At 54.7% G+C, this 17,481-nt stretch overlaps 1 protein-coding gene and 1 long non-coding RNA gene across 2 annotated transcripts; one reads left to right on the plus strand and one right to left on the minus strand.

The window, feature by feature from the left end:
* Positions 1 to 7,261: 7,261 nt before the first annotated feature.
* Positions 7,262 to 8,282, minus strand: LOC138685323 (uncharacterized). The gene is made up of 2 exons (XR_011324557.1): positions 8,209 to 8,282; positions 7,262 to 7,591 (listed from the first exon to the last, which is right to left on the minus strand). It is a non-coding gene; the product is annotated as an uncharacterized lncRNA (long non-coding RNA).
* Positions 8,283 to 9,015: 733 nt separating this feature from the next.
* Positions 9,016 to 15,222, plus strand: FOXA1 (forkhead box A1). Its single transcript, XM_069783939.1, has 2 exons — positions 9,016 to 9,367; positions 11,840 to 15,222. The coding sequence occupies exons 1-2, from the start codon at positions 9,296 to 9,298 to the stop codon at positions 13,100 to 13,102; spliced, it is 1,335 nt and encodes a 444-aa protein (XP_069640040.1). The 5' UTR covers positions 9,016 to 9,295; the 3' UTR covers positions 13,103 to 15,222.
* Positions 15,223 to 17,481: the final 2,259 nt, after the last annotated feature.

The raw sequence follows: 17,481 nt of genomic DNA on the forward strand, positions 1-17,481 counted from the left end.
TCAGAGAAAATCAACTAATTATAAACTAAAATACTGAACTGTGAAGTATGGCCGCTGGGAATGTAGCACACAAACTTCTCTGACAGTTACACTGTGGGCCCAGTAATCTGTAGCAGAAGAGTGGAGTAAACAGGTAGGGGGGAAATAATCTCTTAAATCTGAGAGTGTCAATAATGAAAAGCTTTTTGGTTAGTTGCAAGGGTTTGATCCAGCTGAGCTGAAGGAAATACGTTTTTGGGGGTTTTTTGGTGATCAATCCGTATTGAATGCTTTGTGCAGTAAGCAGCCATAGAAAGGTTTTGTGGAATTAGTATTGTAAATCACACATTCAATCCCTTTGTGAGTGTTGAAAGAATTGTCATTCTTCTAATCACTATATCCTATCTTTGATCCATAACAAATATGCACACCCAGGTCTACTAATCTCCATTATGATTGTGAGATATCTGCATTTGCCACTACTATGCCAGCAGAAATAGTTAAAATTTTTCTTCCTCCTATGATTTTGGGCTTTGCTTTTTTTTTCTCTCTCGATTGAAACACATTATTTAAATAATGGCATTTCCTTTATAATTCAAAATAAAAATAAATAAGAAGTTGGAAACAAGGTGGAGCCCTTTTATTTAAAACCATATTTCTAATAAGAAAATCATTACAATGAGAGAATCATTTGGTCATTTTGAGTGATCATGAATGCCAGATTTATTTTTTAGTATGATGTAACTGTCACATTTCCAGATATGTGCCATTTTATTACATAGCCCAAGAGAAATAACATTAGTTACTTCTAGAAGCCCATCACACATAGCCTTTATTATAGCCACAAGGTCAGAGACACTCCTGTCTTTGAAGAAGGCTGTGAGCAATAAATGGAGAAATTATAGCTAAACACCTGCCAAAGTCTTTGCTGGGCTCAGCCCTTTACTTGCTTTAGTTTTAAAATTTGATCATATTATCTCTGCTCTCCGTTGTCTTTCAGTTAATACAGCAGATTTTCCAGTCAGCTATTCCAGTTCAACTCTTCTGTTCTCTTAGGACAACAGCTTGACTGTGGATATATAGATGTAGATATATATGTGTGGTTTTGTAGATCTCATAGGTTTCACAGCTGAAGACTCAGTGTTGGGGGACACAGGAATCTCATTTAATCACAAGAAAAATCTTCACATCTGATCAGTTTCTTCAGCAAAAGGAAATGCCCTGCAAAGGGTGAGGAAAGGCATCTCCAGAGGCTGAAGTTCCAGCTATCTCTAAGGGTAATGTTAAAAAAGATTAAAGGATTTCTGGCACAGGATGGATGGTGAAGTAAATATTCCTAGATATTCATCCTGAAAAGGGGAAAATGATTGATTGTTCAATGGGTAATAGGAAAGCCACCTGATGAGCTATGAAATTGTTGGGATGGAAGAGAGGATCTCTGTCTTTTGGAGGAACTGAAGGAAAGGTCAGGTGTTGGATTCCCTCCCAATCATCTCAAGTCACTACCTAAAGAGTAAACCTGAAACTACATGCACTGCAGAAGTACTTAGGCAGCTGCCTTGTTGGCTGGGGAGGGGTGGAGGAGGAATGAATTAAATCTGATTCTTCCTTGTCTCACCAGTAGCTGCACAAGGAACTGAGCCCACGTGATGGCAGAAGGGAAGGCACACGGTGACCTAAGTGACCTTTCTGATGTCATTCCCTTAAAACTGCTCAGCAGGGAGATTCACCCTTGAAATGCTTAAAGCAGCAGCAGAAGCTTACGCCAACTGCTGGGAGGACCAACCACTCTCCAAAATACTGAACATCTGCTGCCCCTGAGGAGTCCTAAAATGTTACCAAATCCAGACTTTCCTCTACTTTCCCATAGACCCTAGTTGTCTATCCTATTTTATGGGTCTTGTTTATGATTTTAGGGTGTTACCAGTTGATACTCACATTCTCATATTTCAATGTAAAACTACAGGATGTGTTACATAGGGCCTCTGGGCATCCTCTTCCAGGACAAACATCATTTTCCTATACGCAGGTTAGTGTATGTCGCCTGATGGAGTAAATGGCCAGTGTTTCTGTATGTGTGATCATGCTGCCACACATCCCACAATTGCTCACTGTCCGTATTGATACAGCTCAAGAAAATGTGCAGTTAATGCAGCCTGAATTCATTTTATGCTCTAGGAACGGCAAGCTGGGTAAAGCTGCGGAACTGCTCCCTGGGGAGGAGTTTAAGTAAGCCAACCTTGATTTTGTACATTTGATTCTTCAGAGCTGAAGCCAGCCAAGAAAGCCATTTATGATGGATACTGGTCCCTCCCAATGCTTTTCTGTAAAACTGCTGCAGAGACAGAGACAGGGAGATGAATAATTTTTTGCAGGTAAAGGGGAACAGAGCAAACAATTTGAAAATATGGTGCTATGCAGTGAAAGAAGAGTAGCATTCCTCGACTCTCCATCACTCAAAATCCAAGGTACCAAACCAAGTCCACCTTCTGCATAGGAAGGTCAGTTTGCAGAGGAACTGGAGTATTACACTGACATGATTACAAAGAGTTGATCAGCTCTGCATCTGTTGTCCAATACAGCAATATTTGGTTTACATCAGTAAAACAGATGTTCTCACAGAGAACTCACTGCAGGTTTTGGAGAAGCAAGACTCATGGAGAGTGGAAATACCTTTTGTTCAAGCAGCAGATATTGTTGGGGGAGAGGGGAAGGGCAGACTTTGGTCCATTAAGTCACTTGGGCGACTTTAACAAAGAAGTAATTCTAGGATTCATGCAAAGGTGTCTCTCCTACCAAGCTTTGTTTCTTATACCAGTTTATTTAGATTAACTGCACTCACTGCCTTAGTTTGCTTTCTTGCTTCCTTATATGTGTACTACAAAAATCTGTATATGTCCTGAAATAGCACTTTTGCAATTTGGGTGAGATTCTACAAAGTGGGTGCCATTGATGTACATGTGTTTATCTCTGTGCATAATCGAATTCCCATCTCATCTGATACTGTTTCTTCCATGCCATAGTAGTGCAGCTAGTTTAAAACAAAGCACCCTTTAAAACAAAGCAAAACAAACAAAACTTTCAAAAATATATCGAGTAATTGCATAAGAATTGGCACACTGATTGAAATGCACAACAGAAGCATTTCTGTTTATGTTTCAGTAAATCATAACATAAATTAAACACCCAATAATTGAAATAAATACCTACATGGCTGCTCTTGAATCAAATGAGAAATATCAAGTGCATTTATTTTTACATGAAGTAAGTAAAACACACTTGGCCAATCACACACTGCAGTGTGGGCATCCTGCCAGCTGGAGTTCTGCGAACAGCACACACACATCTAACCGTATTAGCAAAAACAAAGTGATTGTATACAATGGGTCATGATTTGCCTAGTTAAGAACTATTTTGTTACACTAAAGTAAACAAAAAACCACAGAGGCTTCCTTACTCTCATCACTGCAACCATTGGATATTGTCGTGGTTTAACCCCAGCCAGCAACTAAGCACCATGCAGCCGCTCACTCGCTCCCCCCCCATCCAGTGGGATGGGGGAGAAAATCAGGAAAAGAAGTAAAACTCCTGGGTTGAGATAAGAACGATTTAATAGAACAGAAAAGAAGAAACTAATAATGATAATGATAACACTAATAAAATGACAGCAGTAGTAATAAAAGGATTGAAATGTACAAATGATGCGCAGGGCAATTGCTCACCACCCGCCGACCGACACCCAGCCAGTCCCCGAGCGGCGAATCCCTGCCCCCCCCCTTCCCAGTTCCTAAACGAGACGGGACGTCCCATGGTATGGAATACACTGTTGGCCAGTTTGGGTCAGGTGCCCTGGCTGGGCATGAGAAGCTGAAAAATCCTTGACTCTAGTCTAAACGCTACTGAGCAACAACTGAAAACATCAGTGTTATCAACATTCTTCACATACTGAACTCAAAACATAGCACTGTACCAGCTACTAGGAAGACAGTTAACTACATCCCAGCTGAAACCAGGACAGATATTAACTTACTCGTAGTTCTTCATTTCGTTATTTGTGCCTCTTCAGCTGGTCTGATACATGAGTATTTTGGGGCGGGTGGGGTATTACATTTTATGTCAAGAGTGTCGCGCAAGTCTGATGATGTCAACTCTGAATGATGCCTAGAAAAATGAAATGCAATGAACTGCATTGAAATAAAAGAGAGAAAAAAAAATTAAAATAAGAATCCGCCAACGGCAAGTGGCTACTGCAACGATCCACACAACGTCTGCCGGGCCTCGTTCAGCGCCCACGAAGGGTGCGCCCTGAGCGTGACCCGTGAGAGCCCGGCAGGCCCGGCGTCCCCCGGCAGCGCTCCCGGCGCCCCGAGGCCGCGGCCCCGGCAGGTCTGGGCCTCCGGACGGGCGACCCTCCGCCGCGGCCCCGCCGGCAGCAGGGCGGCACTGCCCGGGCTCCCGGCCTCCCCGGACCCCCCTGCGCCCGGCGGCGGCGGCGGCAAGGGCGGAGAACCGGCGGCCCAGAAGCAGGCAGCGGGGAGGCAGGGCCCGGCGGGTGAGGGCTGCGTCCCCCCGGCCCTCCCTGCGGCAGGGCACGTCTAGTCCGCCCAGGAGGATCCAGACCGCGGGTCCTGGGGAGGAGGAGGCGCAGAAAGGGCAGGGGTGCCCCCCTCCTACCTCGGGTCGGTCGGGGGAAGGGGGTCGCTTGGCCTTCACGGTCGGAGATAAGAAAAGTTCACGCAGCAAAGGCTCCGAAGCAAGTGTTGACCCCACGCGGTGCCCTCACCTGCCCGGGCGCTGCTCCCGAGAGGGAGGAAGGAAAACGCCGCCTTACCGCGTGGCACCGGCCGGTGAACTCCGGGGGCCGGGGCCGGGGGGGGCCTCGGGGCAGCGGGAGCCCGGGCGGGGCGGTGGGAGGGGAGCCCGCCGGCTCTTCTCGATGAGGGCTCAGCGGCAGGAGCGCAGAGCCGGGGCGGCTCTGCCAGTGTGAGGGAGGGCAAGGAGCCCCCGACTCCGCCGCCGTCTCGATGGGCTCCCTTCGGAGCGAGGGGCGCTCCCGCCCGCCACGGACCCCGCTCCCGGGGCGGCCCAGGACTGCCCGGCCTCCCACCCCGTCCGAAGGACTCGGCTCTGGGCAGCGGCCCGTTCCCACCCCATTACTGTTTGCCCGCTTGGGTGGGGGAGGATTTCGGGTCGGAAGCAGACGGGAAGAGGGATTCCCCACCGTCGGGAGGGGTGGATGAGTGAGGACAGGGAGAGGCTGAGGGGTCCCACGGCGTTTGAGGCGACCCGCTGCGCAGAGTTGGGCCCGCCCGGAAAGCCGGGTACCAGCGACCTTCTGCAGGAGACGGATCCGGGGAAAAGAAAAGAAGGCTGTGCAGTGAGGAGCAGGGAAGGCACCCTGATGCGGAGGGAACCTCGCGGCTCCTTCCCGAGCTTTCCCGCACAAGCACTGCCAGAGATTCCCGGCCAGGAGACAGGTAAAATCAATTAAGACCCTGCAAATTAAACCGAAGGGGTGGCCGGCAGGCCCTGCCCCTGCCGGGGGAAAAGTAGCTCTTACGCCGGAGCCAACTGGAACAGCGCTCCACAGTTAAAATTGAAGCCCCCGCCGATTCCTACGGCCGCCCGCCCCACGCGTGGGACAGTACCTGCGGGCGGCGCTCACGAGCAGCTCTGGGCAAGGGGCGCCGACGAGCTCCCGGGCCGTGGCGGCTCCCCGCGTGGGCAGCGCCGCGCCGGTGCCGGCTCCGGTACCCGCGGCGCTGCCGGAGGCCCCTTCCCACGGGCGAGGCCCCTCGGCCCGGCCTGACAGCCGGGACCCCGCAGCGATGCGCTTCCCAAAAAGTGGCCGCTTGCTGCACGGCCTCTGCGGGGCCCAGCTCTCACTGCCAGAGCTGGTAACACGGGCTCCCGTGGACGTCCTCCCCCCGCTCCGCACACGCCCAAACCACACACGCATACTTTCCTCTTTTAGGTCAGTTATTCTGTTTGCCTCCTTGGCAGCACGCACCGGTGGAGCCAGGAGCTGAGACCCTGCTCCCGTTTAGACAGGGAAAATACAGCTCACCTCAGCCGGCGCTTTTCTCCAGGCTGTACAAACAGCTCCCCCGAAAAAAAAAAAAAAAGAAAGAAAAAAAACAGTGTACAGCTTGATCAGAAACTGGCGCTACTCTAACCAGAGCTGGGGAAAGGCTCTCTATAAATCAGGCCAGGGCTGCCATCGTCAAGTCTAGAAAACGCTTAAGCAGCTAAACGCGTGTGGAGAGCTCCCGGCTGCTATCGCGCGTCCTCCATCCTAGGAAAGTCTCTCCCTTCCCGCTGAGCCTGCTGCAAAGGGTACGGGCAAATCGCGCTGGACTCTCGGAGCATCCCACACTAGAGTTTCGCAGAGGCTCAAGTGCAGGGCAAGGGCAACTACCGAAATACCCTCTTTTTCCCGTGGTCGTGGGCAGAGCCGTCGTGACCCTCCTCTTCACGCAAGGAAGGCTTTTCTCCACCGGGGCTGCAACACAGCAACCCGGGCTGAAGGGAGTTCCAGGAACGGCTAACTCTGCCTGGGGCTTGCCGGTTTGCACACCGAGCCGAAAGGCTCTCTAAGGTTGCAGGCAGGAGCCCGCCTCTGCTCTCACCTCTGGGAGCACCCTTGGGAAGAGGGAGCCGAGCCCGAGCCGCAACCGGACAACAGGAGGCGCTGCGACTTTGCACAACCCCCGACCTCCCCTCCCCGCCCGGCCCGGCCCGGCCCGGCCGGCGGGCATCCCGGCGGGGGCGTCCCGAGGGGCCGGCCGGCGCGGAGAGCGGCTGTGCCGGGGGCCACGTCTGCTCCGCCCGGCGAAACGCCTCCGCGGTTCGGAGCAGCATCCGAGGAGCGGGGCCGGCTTCGTGCCTGCTCTTTTTTTCCAGGGACGGAGCGAGCCCTGCGTGGGCCGCCCGGCGTCCCGGCGGGTGTTGCTCCCGCGGGGTTGGGCTCTGGGAAGCGGGACAGCACCGCCCCGAGGTCATCCGGCGGGGAGGTGCCGCCAGCGGGGTCCCTGGGACCGCGGCACCCCTCCCGGCCTCGCCGCACGCAGCCGTACTTCTGTGGGGACCTCAAGCACTGAAATGAACACGCCACCACCGAAGGGTCTGTGTTTTCAGACGTACAGACCGCTGCCATTAGTGAAAGAGGGAGGGTGCATACATGAAGACCGCAATTTTAACATCTCTTAGGTTTTCCACTGGGGTTTGTTCCAATTTCCGTGGGTGCAGTTTGACCGTTTGAGAAAGCAGGGGTTTAATCCAGTGCTTTTATCTATTTTATTTCCTTCAAGACACATTTTCATCCCTTGTTGTCGTCTGCTGATTCCAGAGTTTTTGTTTGTTTCGAGGATTTGACTTGATTCTGTTGCCAGATTTAAAGAAAGAAGGACGAGGAGGGAAAGAACAAAGAAAGGGATAACAGAAAACACATTTAGAGGACAAGTTAAAACGTATTTGTGGAAGTGGAGATATGCTGTACCTCTTCGTTTGAATCCTGGGTCTCTGTATAAGGAACTTTAAAATCGTGTTTGTGAGGGTGACGTTTTCGCAGATCACTCGAGGACAAATCACTGTGGAAGCAACTGTGATCCTGCTGGACGATAAACATGCCAGGCAGAAATTCAGACCCAGATGTGTATTTTAGTTTGTGTGGTATGGTACGCAAGCCTTTTGCAAAATCCCAAGAAACTTTATTTCCCCTTCAAATTCCCATTGCCCGAGAAGTTATTTGGGTTGGGGGGGGTTGGCTGGTTGGTTGGTGGGTGGGGTTTTGGGGGGTTGTCTGTTTTTTTACTATCAGGTGATAAAAGTGCTGGTAGTTCGGCAGGAGCAACTTCATAAAGGATAGAGCAGAGAAACCCAAGAAAAGTCTGTGATCTTGACATAAGCTCGAAGAGTCGGACAGGGCAGGAGCAGAAACAGAGGACGTTCGATCCGTCTGCAGAGACTGAGAGATTCCCTCCATAATAATAAAGAACGTTGTCCAATGTCAATTTTTTTTATCGGTATTGCCCCTTTTTACCTTTTACCAGCCCGTGTAGATTCCTCCTCCCCTGTTCTTTGCGAGAAAACAGGTTACTGGGCAAGAAGTCGGTAATGAGATACCCGCTATTTATTATTGCTGCTCCTGGATGCCTGGAGCCTTCCAAGGGAGCCTTCTGGCCTGGAGGCTTTCTACAGTAAAGATATAAAATGGTTCCAGTGACTCACCTGATGTTTGCCAAGTGGAGGTTAATATCGGCGGATCCGCATTCAAGCCTCTGTCCGCATTTATTGGGTGCCTCTAGTGTTATGTCTCAGCGCGGTGACTCACATGGTTTCTAAACGTAAGGCACCAGAAAAGAACTATCACCATCAGCAACCTACATAGGACGGCAGCCCCGTTTGAAGGGCTAGGTTTAGCCCGGGGGGGGGGGGTCGGGTGGCTCTGGGGACCGGGGAGCCGAGCCCTCCCGCTCGCAGCCCGGAGCGCCGAGGCCGGTCCCCCGCCCCGAGGGCGCTGGGAACGGGGGGCGGGGGGGCCGCGGCCGGGCCGGGGGGGGCCGCGGAGGTACCTGCGCGGTAACCAGCTTTGAAGTGAGGGGCGGGAGCGGGGGGGAGCCTGTGGACTGCAGGACTCGGGACTTTGGAGCACGTCCGGGCCACCAAGTTAAAAGAGCATCTACTGGACTTCAGTAAATATTGCCCCTAATCTCAGGGGTTTAAGGCTGGATGGCCTTTCGCATTCTCTTCAAACAGAGGGGCCTGCCCTGCCCTTATCTACCTCATTTCATTTCCACCGATCCCTCCTAGCATTCGTCCTGTCCATCTGAAAGGGTGGGTCGTCCCCCCCCTCCTTTTCCTGCTCTCTCCCCCTCTCCCACCTCTGTCTCTCCTTCTTTCCCCACAAGCTTAAACCAATTACGCCGCTTTGCAAATAAAGTGCCGCCCCGGGGGGAGTTGCAGGCGAGGGGAACTGCCTTGTTTGCAGGTGCATCTCCGGCTTTGTAGGTGCGAACGCCTTTGTGCGGCGGACAAATGGGGAGAGGAGGAGGAGGAGGTGGGTACTTCTGCGACGTAAGATACACATCAGCTCAACTCCACTCACATCCCAGCCGGCACTTCCTCACTTTCTCAACTGTCTCGCCCCACACCGCTCCCTGCCTCCTTTTTGGCTGGTTATAGAGGAGAATTCAGCACCCCCCGCCCCTCCTGAGAGCTGGCTTCCTGCTAGGTCGGGCTTTCGGGCTCTTTTCCTGCTGCCCGTCGCTCACTTGCAAGAGGGCTGGATGGTTACACCGGGCAGGTTGGCTCCATAATGTTAGGGACTGTGAAAATGGAAGGGCATGAAACCAGCGACTGGAACAGCTACTACGCCGACACTCAGGAGGTGAGTCAATCCCAGGGTCTGGCTCCGCTGCTGCCCCTCTGCAGGGGGGAGGGGGGTCCGGGGGGAGGGCTGGGGGTCTGGAGGGGGGCAGCAACCGGAGGAATCGGTTTGCGCTCCAGATCCTGCCAGCGCAAACGTGCCTCCCCCCCTCCCTCCGGCGCTGAAGCCGGCCAGTCTTCCCCGAGGAAAACACGGCTTCCGAGAGCCCCGGCGGGCCTCGGAGGGACACCGGGGGGGGCTGCGGGCCCGCCGGGAGGGCCGGGGGGCCGGGGGCAGCCCTCGATCTCGTCTAAAAGGCGTAATCTCCGCTGGCGGCGCGCACAAAAGCGCCCCGAAAACTCCTGGCTCGGGGCAGAGGACTCGCCGCGCTGCCGGCCCCCGGCTCCTTCCCGGCAGATGGCAGGGGCGAGAGAGCCGGCCGCGAGCGCGTCCCGGGGCGGGGGCAGCGCCTTCCCCGGGCTCCTCGGCGGGGCCGCCGGCCTCTCCGCTCGCCGTCGCCGGGGGCCTCACCTGTTAAAGCCGAGCGAGAAGAAAGGCGGGGGGGGGGGGGGGGAAGATAGCCGTTCGTTCGTACTTCGCAAGAGGGGCTGCCTGCGGCGTGCGCTGCTGCCGCGGGCCGGCGGGCGGCGCTGCCGAGAGCGGCCCCGGGCGCCAGAGCGGGAGCGGGGGCCCGCACCCGGCCCCGCCGCCCCGGCCCGGCCCGGCCCGCGGCACCCCGGGAGGCGCTTCCGCCCCCCGCGCTCGTTTGGCAACACGGTGCGAAGGAAGGGGGAGAGGCGGCCCAAGCGCCAGCACCTACGGCGGAGGAGAGAGCCAGGGAAGCGCCCGGAGCCCTCCCCGCGGCGCGCCTCGGCCCTGCGGGGGCCCGCGGGTCGCAGCGTGCCGCTGCGGCTCTGCAGCGGCCGTCCCCGGGAGGCGCCGGCGCCCAGCGGCTCCGCCAGCAGCCCCTCGGATTCCCGCCCGGGAAGGAGCCGCTTTAAGGAAGTGTGGTAGCGAGGCGGGCACCTAGGTGTGCGCAGCCGGGCATTGCATCAGCACACCCGGACACAGGGCTCCGCGGTCCCCACGCCTCGTCCCTGCACCCCGGAGCTGGCACACAGCGCCCATAGGGCCACGCGGGCACAGGCAGATACGTGTCACCCTGCTGGCATCGCATTTAATAGAGGAAAGTCGGCTAAGGGCAAATAAGGGTCATCCTAATTATGTGCCGTTTCCAGACTCCGTTTATCCTCGCCGTACTCGTTATCCACAAACATAAAGTTAAGCGACCTTGGCTTTTTGCTGGTTTTTAGCCTCAATCTTTTCTCCTCTCCTGCTATTTAATTTGAATCACTGCACGGACGCAAGGTGGGGAACCCATCCGCGTTCTACCATCTCAAATAATTAACGTGATCCTCTAAATTAAAGGCTCATTTAGAAGCTCGTGGAATTCGTAGTGAACAGTAATGAGTTTTATACATTTAACCGTCGCCCAAACCTCCTTTTCTTAGCCGTAGTGCCTTTGTTCGAGGTAAACGGGGAACGTCTTTCTCCCTCCTGTTAAATCAGATGCCGTACTGGAAAGCACGATTTCAGGCTCTCCGGTTCTGTTTTTTTTAAGAGTTGTGTTATGCGGTAGGGTGCTACAATTTCTGCACGTCGGGCAATTGTAGAAGATCTCAGGCAAGGAAAGTTCAGGCTTTTCGTACTTTGGGAAAGTTTGGTGGTTTTTTTTTTTTAACTTTAATTTAAAGACTGACTTGATAGAAAATGCAGACAAGGGGGAAGCTTTCCGCAGATAAAATGCGCGGACGTGAGCTGTTGGGTTTGGGGGTTTTGGGTTGGGGTTTGTTGTTTTTTTGGGTTGTTGGGGGTTTTGTGGTTGGGTTTTTTTTGTGACAAGACATTATCGCATCTTATGTAAGAATAGAAATTTAAATCAGTGCAGGGTGGGAGAGATGCATATGAGCTTATTCTAAGAAAGTGCAGGCAGCTGAATTTCTCCTTGGCGCAGTCAGCGTGCGCCCGTAAATTTCAATAATCCGATGAGTTTAAATATTTAGCTAGCGAGACGGGACACAAAATCAGCAAAACCACGGGAATACTCCGGGAGAAAACCTCCTCCCGGGGCAGATAAAGCCGGCAGCCCGGCTCTGCGGGGGTGCGGAGCTGCTCCGGGAAGGCCGTCGGTCCGCGCGCCCCGGTGATCCCGGCGCAAGCTACGGCACGCCGGTAGAACGGGAGTGTGTCGGGAGCGAGCCCCCCCTCTTCCGTGTCTGTTTATAAACACGTATAAATGTGAATTAGAGCTTTTCATCGAGCCGGAGGCCTTTCCGTGTGGCTTTTGGAAAGCGCTTTCCCGGGGGTCGGGGAAGCAGACGGCGTCCCGCGGCAGGGCGGTCGCCCGGCTCGCTGGGCAGGGCGGGCAGGACGGGTGGATCCTGCCCGCGCCTCTCTCCCCTCTAACCCCCTCTTTTCGTCTCGTTGCCCTAGGCCTATTCCTCGGTGCCCGTGAGCAACATGAACTCAGGGCTGGGCTCCATGAACACCATGAACACCTACATGACCATGAACACCATGACGACGAGCGGCAACATGACCTCCAGCTCCTTCAACATGTCCTACGCCAACACGGGGCTGGGGGCCGGGCTGAGCCCTGGCGCCGTGGCCGGCATGCCAGCGGGCTCGGCAGGGCCCGTGAACGGCATGCCGGCCAGCGTGGCCGCCATGGGCACGGCGCTGAGCCCCGGCGGCATCAACGCCATGTCTGCCCAGCCAGCCCCCATGAACGGGCTGAGCCCCTACGGCGGCATGAACCCCTGCATGAGCCCCATGGCCTACACCCAGTCCAACCTCGGCAGGACGCGGGACGCCAAGACATTCAAGCGGAGCTACCCCCACGCCAAGCCGCCCTACTCCTACATCTCCCTCATCACCATGGCCATCCAGCAGGCACCCAGCAAGATGCTGACGCTGAGCGAGATCTACCAGTGGATCATGGACCTTTTCCCCTACTACCGGCAGAACCAGCAGCGCTGGCAGAACAGCATCCGCCACTCACTCTCCTTCAACGACTGCTTCGTCAAGGTGGCCCGCTCCCCTGACAAGCCTGGCAAGGGCTCCTACTGGACCCTGCATCCCGACTCCGGCAACATGTTTGAAAACGGCTGCTACCTCCGCCGGCAAAAGCGCTTCAAGTGCGAGAAGCCAGCGAACAGCAAAGCCCCTCAGGAGGGAAGGAAAGATCAGGCCGGGGCCTCCAGTTCCAGCTCCAACTCCCCCCTGCACAGAGGCCACAATAAACCGGCGCAGCTGGACACCGCCACCTCCCTCTCTAGCTCCAACCCGTCCACCAGCCCCCAGTCTATGGACCACAGCGGATCGAGCACAGAGCTAAAGACCTCGGCCTCGGCCGCCTCCTCCACCATCAGCTCCGTCCCCGCCTTGGCCTCCGTCCCGCACCCCCCTCACTCCTTAGCCCACGAATCCCAGCTCCACCTCAAGGGCGATCCCCACTACTCCTTCAACCACCCTTTTTCCATCAACAACCTCATGTCCTCCTCAGAGCAGCAGCACAAGCTGGACTTCAAAGCCTACGAGCAGGCGCTGCAATATTCCTCCTACGGGGCCAGCATCCCTGGCGGGCTGCCCCTGGGCAGCGCTTCCATGGCGGGCCGGAGCAGCATCGAGCCCTCGGCCCTAGAGCCTTCCTACTACCAAGGTGTGTATTCCAGACCCGTGCTAAACACCTCCTAGCTCTGCACCCCCACCGCCGGGGTGAGCCCCTCTCCCCCTCCCCCCCCCCCCCAAGCTCCTTTCCTGGCTTCTCTGCCCCCTTTCCCTCTCCCTGAGAGCAACCGAGGTGTTTCCGCACGCTGCGTACAAAGGACTGTTACTTTTTAATTGTCTCGCAACGCGTTGTGTGTTGTTATGATCCACCATGACCTCCTGCAAAGCCGGCCGCGTCCCGCTTGTACATACCCCCTCCCGTCTCCCCGTCCCCCCCGCCCAGCCCCTCTCCCCGGAGATCCCCCCTAGCCTTTGCAGGGTGTTATTAAAAAGAAGAAAAAATTGTTGAGCTTGTAAACTACTTGTTTGTGCTTTCTGCCCCCCTCGTCTCCCCCCTTCTGTGCTCTATAATCTCATGTAAGTTTACAGGTATGTGGCAATACTTTAACAATACGGAGATGAAGAAGTGAGTAGACATTTAAGACTTTTTTTAATTAAAAAGGCTTTGAAGGACAATACTGCTGTGAAGTAGCAAAACACTAAGAGAATCTCTAAGCAACAAGAGGACTATTTACTTTCTCAGATCATCCTTTTGATACTTGCAAAATAAACCTTCGGCTAGTACAACCGGCATACACCCAGATGCTGTGGGCCGGATCCTGCACTCCCGTGGGGACCAACTGGAGCTTTGGAGTGCAGGATGCGACCCTTATTTTTTTCCAAGTGTTACCTGTCTTGGGATGTAATATAAAGTTACAAGAGGTCACAACCAGTCGGATTTTTTTTTTCCTTCCCATCTGTTACTGAAGATTCCCGTTCATCAGGAACTCTCATCAACATTTGGATGACATGCTTATTTAATTTAAGTGTCTTCATCGTGTACCAGCTAGAACTGTGTATCTATAACAAGGTTATTTTCCCCCTTCCCCTGGAAACGTTGACTATTACACCGACGCAAGGAAAAGAGGAGAGCTCTGTCTCTCTCCCCTTTTCCAACTTGCTTAATAAATTCCACATCCAATTTTTTTTGTGGCCGTTTAATTATCGCCATCGTCAGCTTGTTTCATCCAGTGTTAATGCACTTTCCACAGTTTTACACGGTGTTAGCATAGCCAGACGGGTTTTATTATTATTCCTGTTCGCTGTCTCAATGTTCTTAATTTATTGCATGGTTTATATTTTTTTTCTTTCTCTACAGCTGGAAATTGCTTTAAATGACAGTAAAAAAAGAATTACACGTGAATTTAAGAAATTTTGTTAATTTTATAAATGTGATTGTAATTGAAAAAAATATTTTGATTTAAAACGATAACTGAGAATTTAATGCGTGAAGTATGTTTTTGATCATTTGCAGTTAAGGACTTTAAATAAATCAAATGTTAACAATGCAAGATTTCTGCTGTTTTCTTTGAAAATTTCTGGGGCGGGTTACGGAGGACGGAGCCAGCCGCCAGAAAAACAAACCTAGCTCTAAAGCGTGGAGGTGAAGAGGAACGATGTGTACGGCCAAGCCCATGCGGAGGGAAGGAAGGGGACGCGCCCGCAGGGGGTGCGTGCGGGGTGCCGCGCTGCGGTCCCGCCGGCGTGTGCGGGTGTGCATGGGGTTTTTTGTTTTGTTTGGGGTTTGGTTTTTTTTTTTTATTTCACGAGGTAGGGGGAGGGAAAAAGCCACCCGAGGCGGTGTAACCTCCCGGGTGCTTTGTGGCCGGGGGCAGCCAGACCCGGCGTTTCGCCGCCGGACGGGACGGCGCCCGAGGGGACCATCCCTAGCCCTGCTCCACCTCGCCCGGGCCTCTGGGAAGGCCGGGCCGGGCTCCCAGCCCGACTCCCGCTTGCAGCCCTGGCTCCCATCGGCGCCGGTAATAACAGCAGCCGCGCTGGCGAGCGCTGGTCCCCAGCAAGCGGCATCGGCGCGGGGGGGTGTGGGGGGGTGCGTGTTAAACGTGAACAGATTTCGCTGCGCTCAGCCCCCTTCGTGCGCGGCCGCCGGATAAAAGAACCGTGTAATTCTCATAATCGTCACATAATTGGCCCCTGACGGGTTAGGGACAGCAGCGACGACCTAAACTTAAGGGTCGATTTAGGAAAGCCGAGCCAAGCCAGCGCACCAGAAATCTCACCAAAGTCCTGCCCAGCGAAAAACGAGAGAAAAAAAAAAAACATCGGGGAGCCCCTCCGCCCTGGGCTTTGCAGGTGCGGCCGGCCCGGCCGCCGGCAGCGAGGGGCCGAGATGCGGGCGCGGCGCTCCCGGCGTTGCGCTACGCGGATGCGCTCGGCCCGGCGGAGATTTACCGCGGGTGCCGCCGGGCTGCCGCATGCGGGTCCTGCAGCGGGAGGGAGCGGGGGTTCGTGCCCGGGACGCCGGGTTCGGCCGGGTACCCCGTGAGCCGGCCGTGCGGCCCCTTCGCCCTCTGCGTTTCCTGAACCGGCCGACACCGAGGGCTGCAAGCTCGGGGTTGCTCGGCACCGAGTCCGGGCAGGTGGCTCCTGTTTAAAGTCCCGCTTCTTCTGCCAAAAGGAGCTTCGTGCGGATCGAGACAGGACGAAGGCCGTTTGCAGCAGGACTTCACTTGTCTCCCGCAGACTAGCCTATAGAGAATATGCCACTGCAGAGTGGAGACATTGATTTAATGCCTTGGGCTTGTACACAGAAAATATCAATCGGCAGACAGCGATAAGGCAGCAGGTTTCACATATCAGCTGAGGAGCACAGACCGTGTGTAATGGAAATATTCGGGGCGTGGGTAATAAAAAGGTCTAAGCGGACCGACGCGGCTCCAAACCTCTCATAGATAAGGAGCGGAGCCTGTCACCGCTACAGCCCGTGCCCCTTCGCCACTCGCCATCAGGATTATATTCCTTCCCTTTCTTCTCGTAGGCAAACGGGGGCTGCGGTGGGCAGTGGTCCACCGACATAACAGGGATGCGGCGCACGTTAAAAATGCGCGTACCCGGCGCAGAGAGCTGCTGACTTGGAAGTCACCAGAGGGGAGAAGAGTCCCCTCTTTCCCGTCCCGCTCCCAGCTGCCCTGCTGCTGCTTTAATCCCGTGCTCAAGAAGCCCCCAGCCACACCGCAAAAATAAACTAGAAGTAGGCTCCGCAGGAAGAGGGTGCATCCCCCCGCCCCGCAATGTGCAGAGGGCAGCTTACGAGCATCTCTCCTTCCAGCCGGACCGCTCGCTCTGCGCCGGGAGGGAAGGAGCTGGCGGGTGCGGGGTTTTTGCCCGTGCCGGAGGTGCTCTCTCAGCCCCGCGTCCGGGGCACAGGCGAAGCGGGGGCCCGCCAGGCTGCGGGCTCCGGCCGTCGCCGCAATTTATAGGGGAACTTCGCCTTTTCCTGCGCGGCAATTATCTCCCACCGGCCACGTGCGAGGGAGCGAAACCGGCTCATTTAACGTCATTAAACACAAGCGGGGAGTAATTCAGGGCGGCGGGGGATCTCTGTAAAGATTTACGCGGAGTTTGGGCGGTGAGGAGGCCCCCGGCCCGGGGCGGGGGGGAGCGGGGGGTGTCGCGGGGGGGGATGTCGGGCGCGTTGGCGGGGGCCGTCGAGGCGGCGCGGCGGGGCCGGCCGCCACTGCGCGGGGCTGGGCAGGGGCAGCCCCCGGTGCCGGGGGCGAGGAGCCGCGGCGGGTCCTGCCCTGGCACAGCGGGACCCTCCTCTGCCGCGGGGTCCGGCGGCCCTGCCTCCCCCGGCAAGGCGGGCGGGATGGGGCCCTCGCCCGTGGCACCTCCTCGGAGCACCTGCGGACAGCACTCCCCCCCCGGAGAAGGGACGAGTCGATGGAATCAAAGCAACTTCAGCCGCCCAAGTCAGGGGGGAGAAATAAAATCACGAGTACCTCCTGGGTTGTTTTCCGAGTGCGAATGGACAACACTGGCATCTACATCGGCAAACAATCGGAGGGTGTACGTTTAGTGGAAGGAATTCATTTGAAATGTGCGGGACTGAAAGATGCGAAAAAACATTTCCCGGTCAGTTTTTCCCTCTGAAACTTAGTCATGTCAATAAAATATAAGTAAAGCGTAAAAGAAGGGCGCGAGAAAACACTTCAGCCCTTGACATACCTTCAAAAAATTGTTTTGAAATGTTGAGTAGATACTGAATAGTTGAATGGTTACTGGTCCGTCAACAGAAGCCCGAAATAAATTAATTCCCTTGCTGTAACGCCAACTAGCCTTTAAAAGAGCAATTCATTCGGTTTTAATTTTACAGTGATATTGTAGATAAAACGCTTGATTGCGATAACAATGCACCTTCTAATATTTCTTTTCTGTTATGATAAAACGGGGTCTAGGCATATATGTGTGACCATATGTGATTAATCACTCTGAAAAAATATTTTTAAACCAAAGACTCAATAAACATGTACTTTTCGCGTGCATTTTCGTGATGATTTTAATTC

This window comes from Haliaeetus albicilla, chromosome 5, assembly GCF_947461875.1.
Source record: "Haliaeetus albicilla chromosome 5, bHalAlb1.1, whole genome shotgun sequence".
NCBI classification, from domain to species: Eukaryota; Metazoa; Chordata; class Aves; order Accipitriformes; family Accipitridae; genus Haliaeetus; species Haliaeetus albicilla.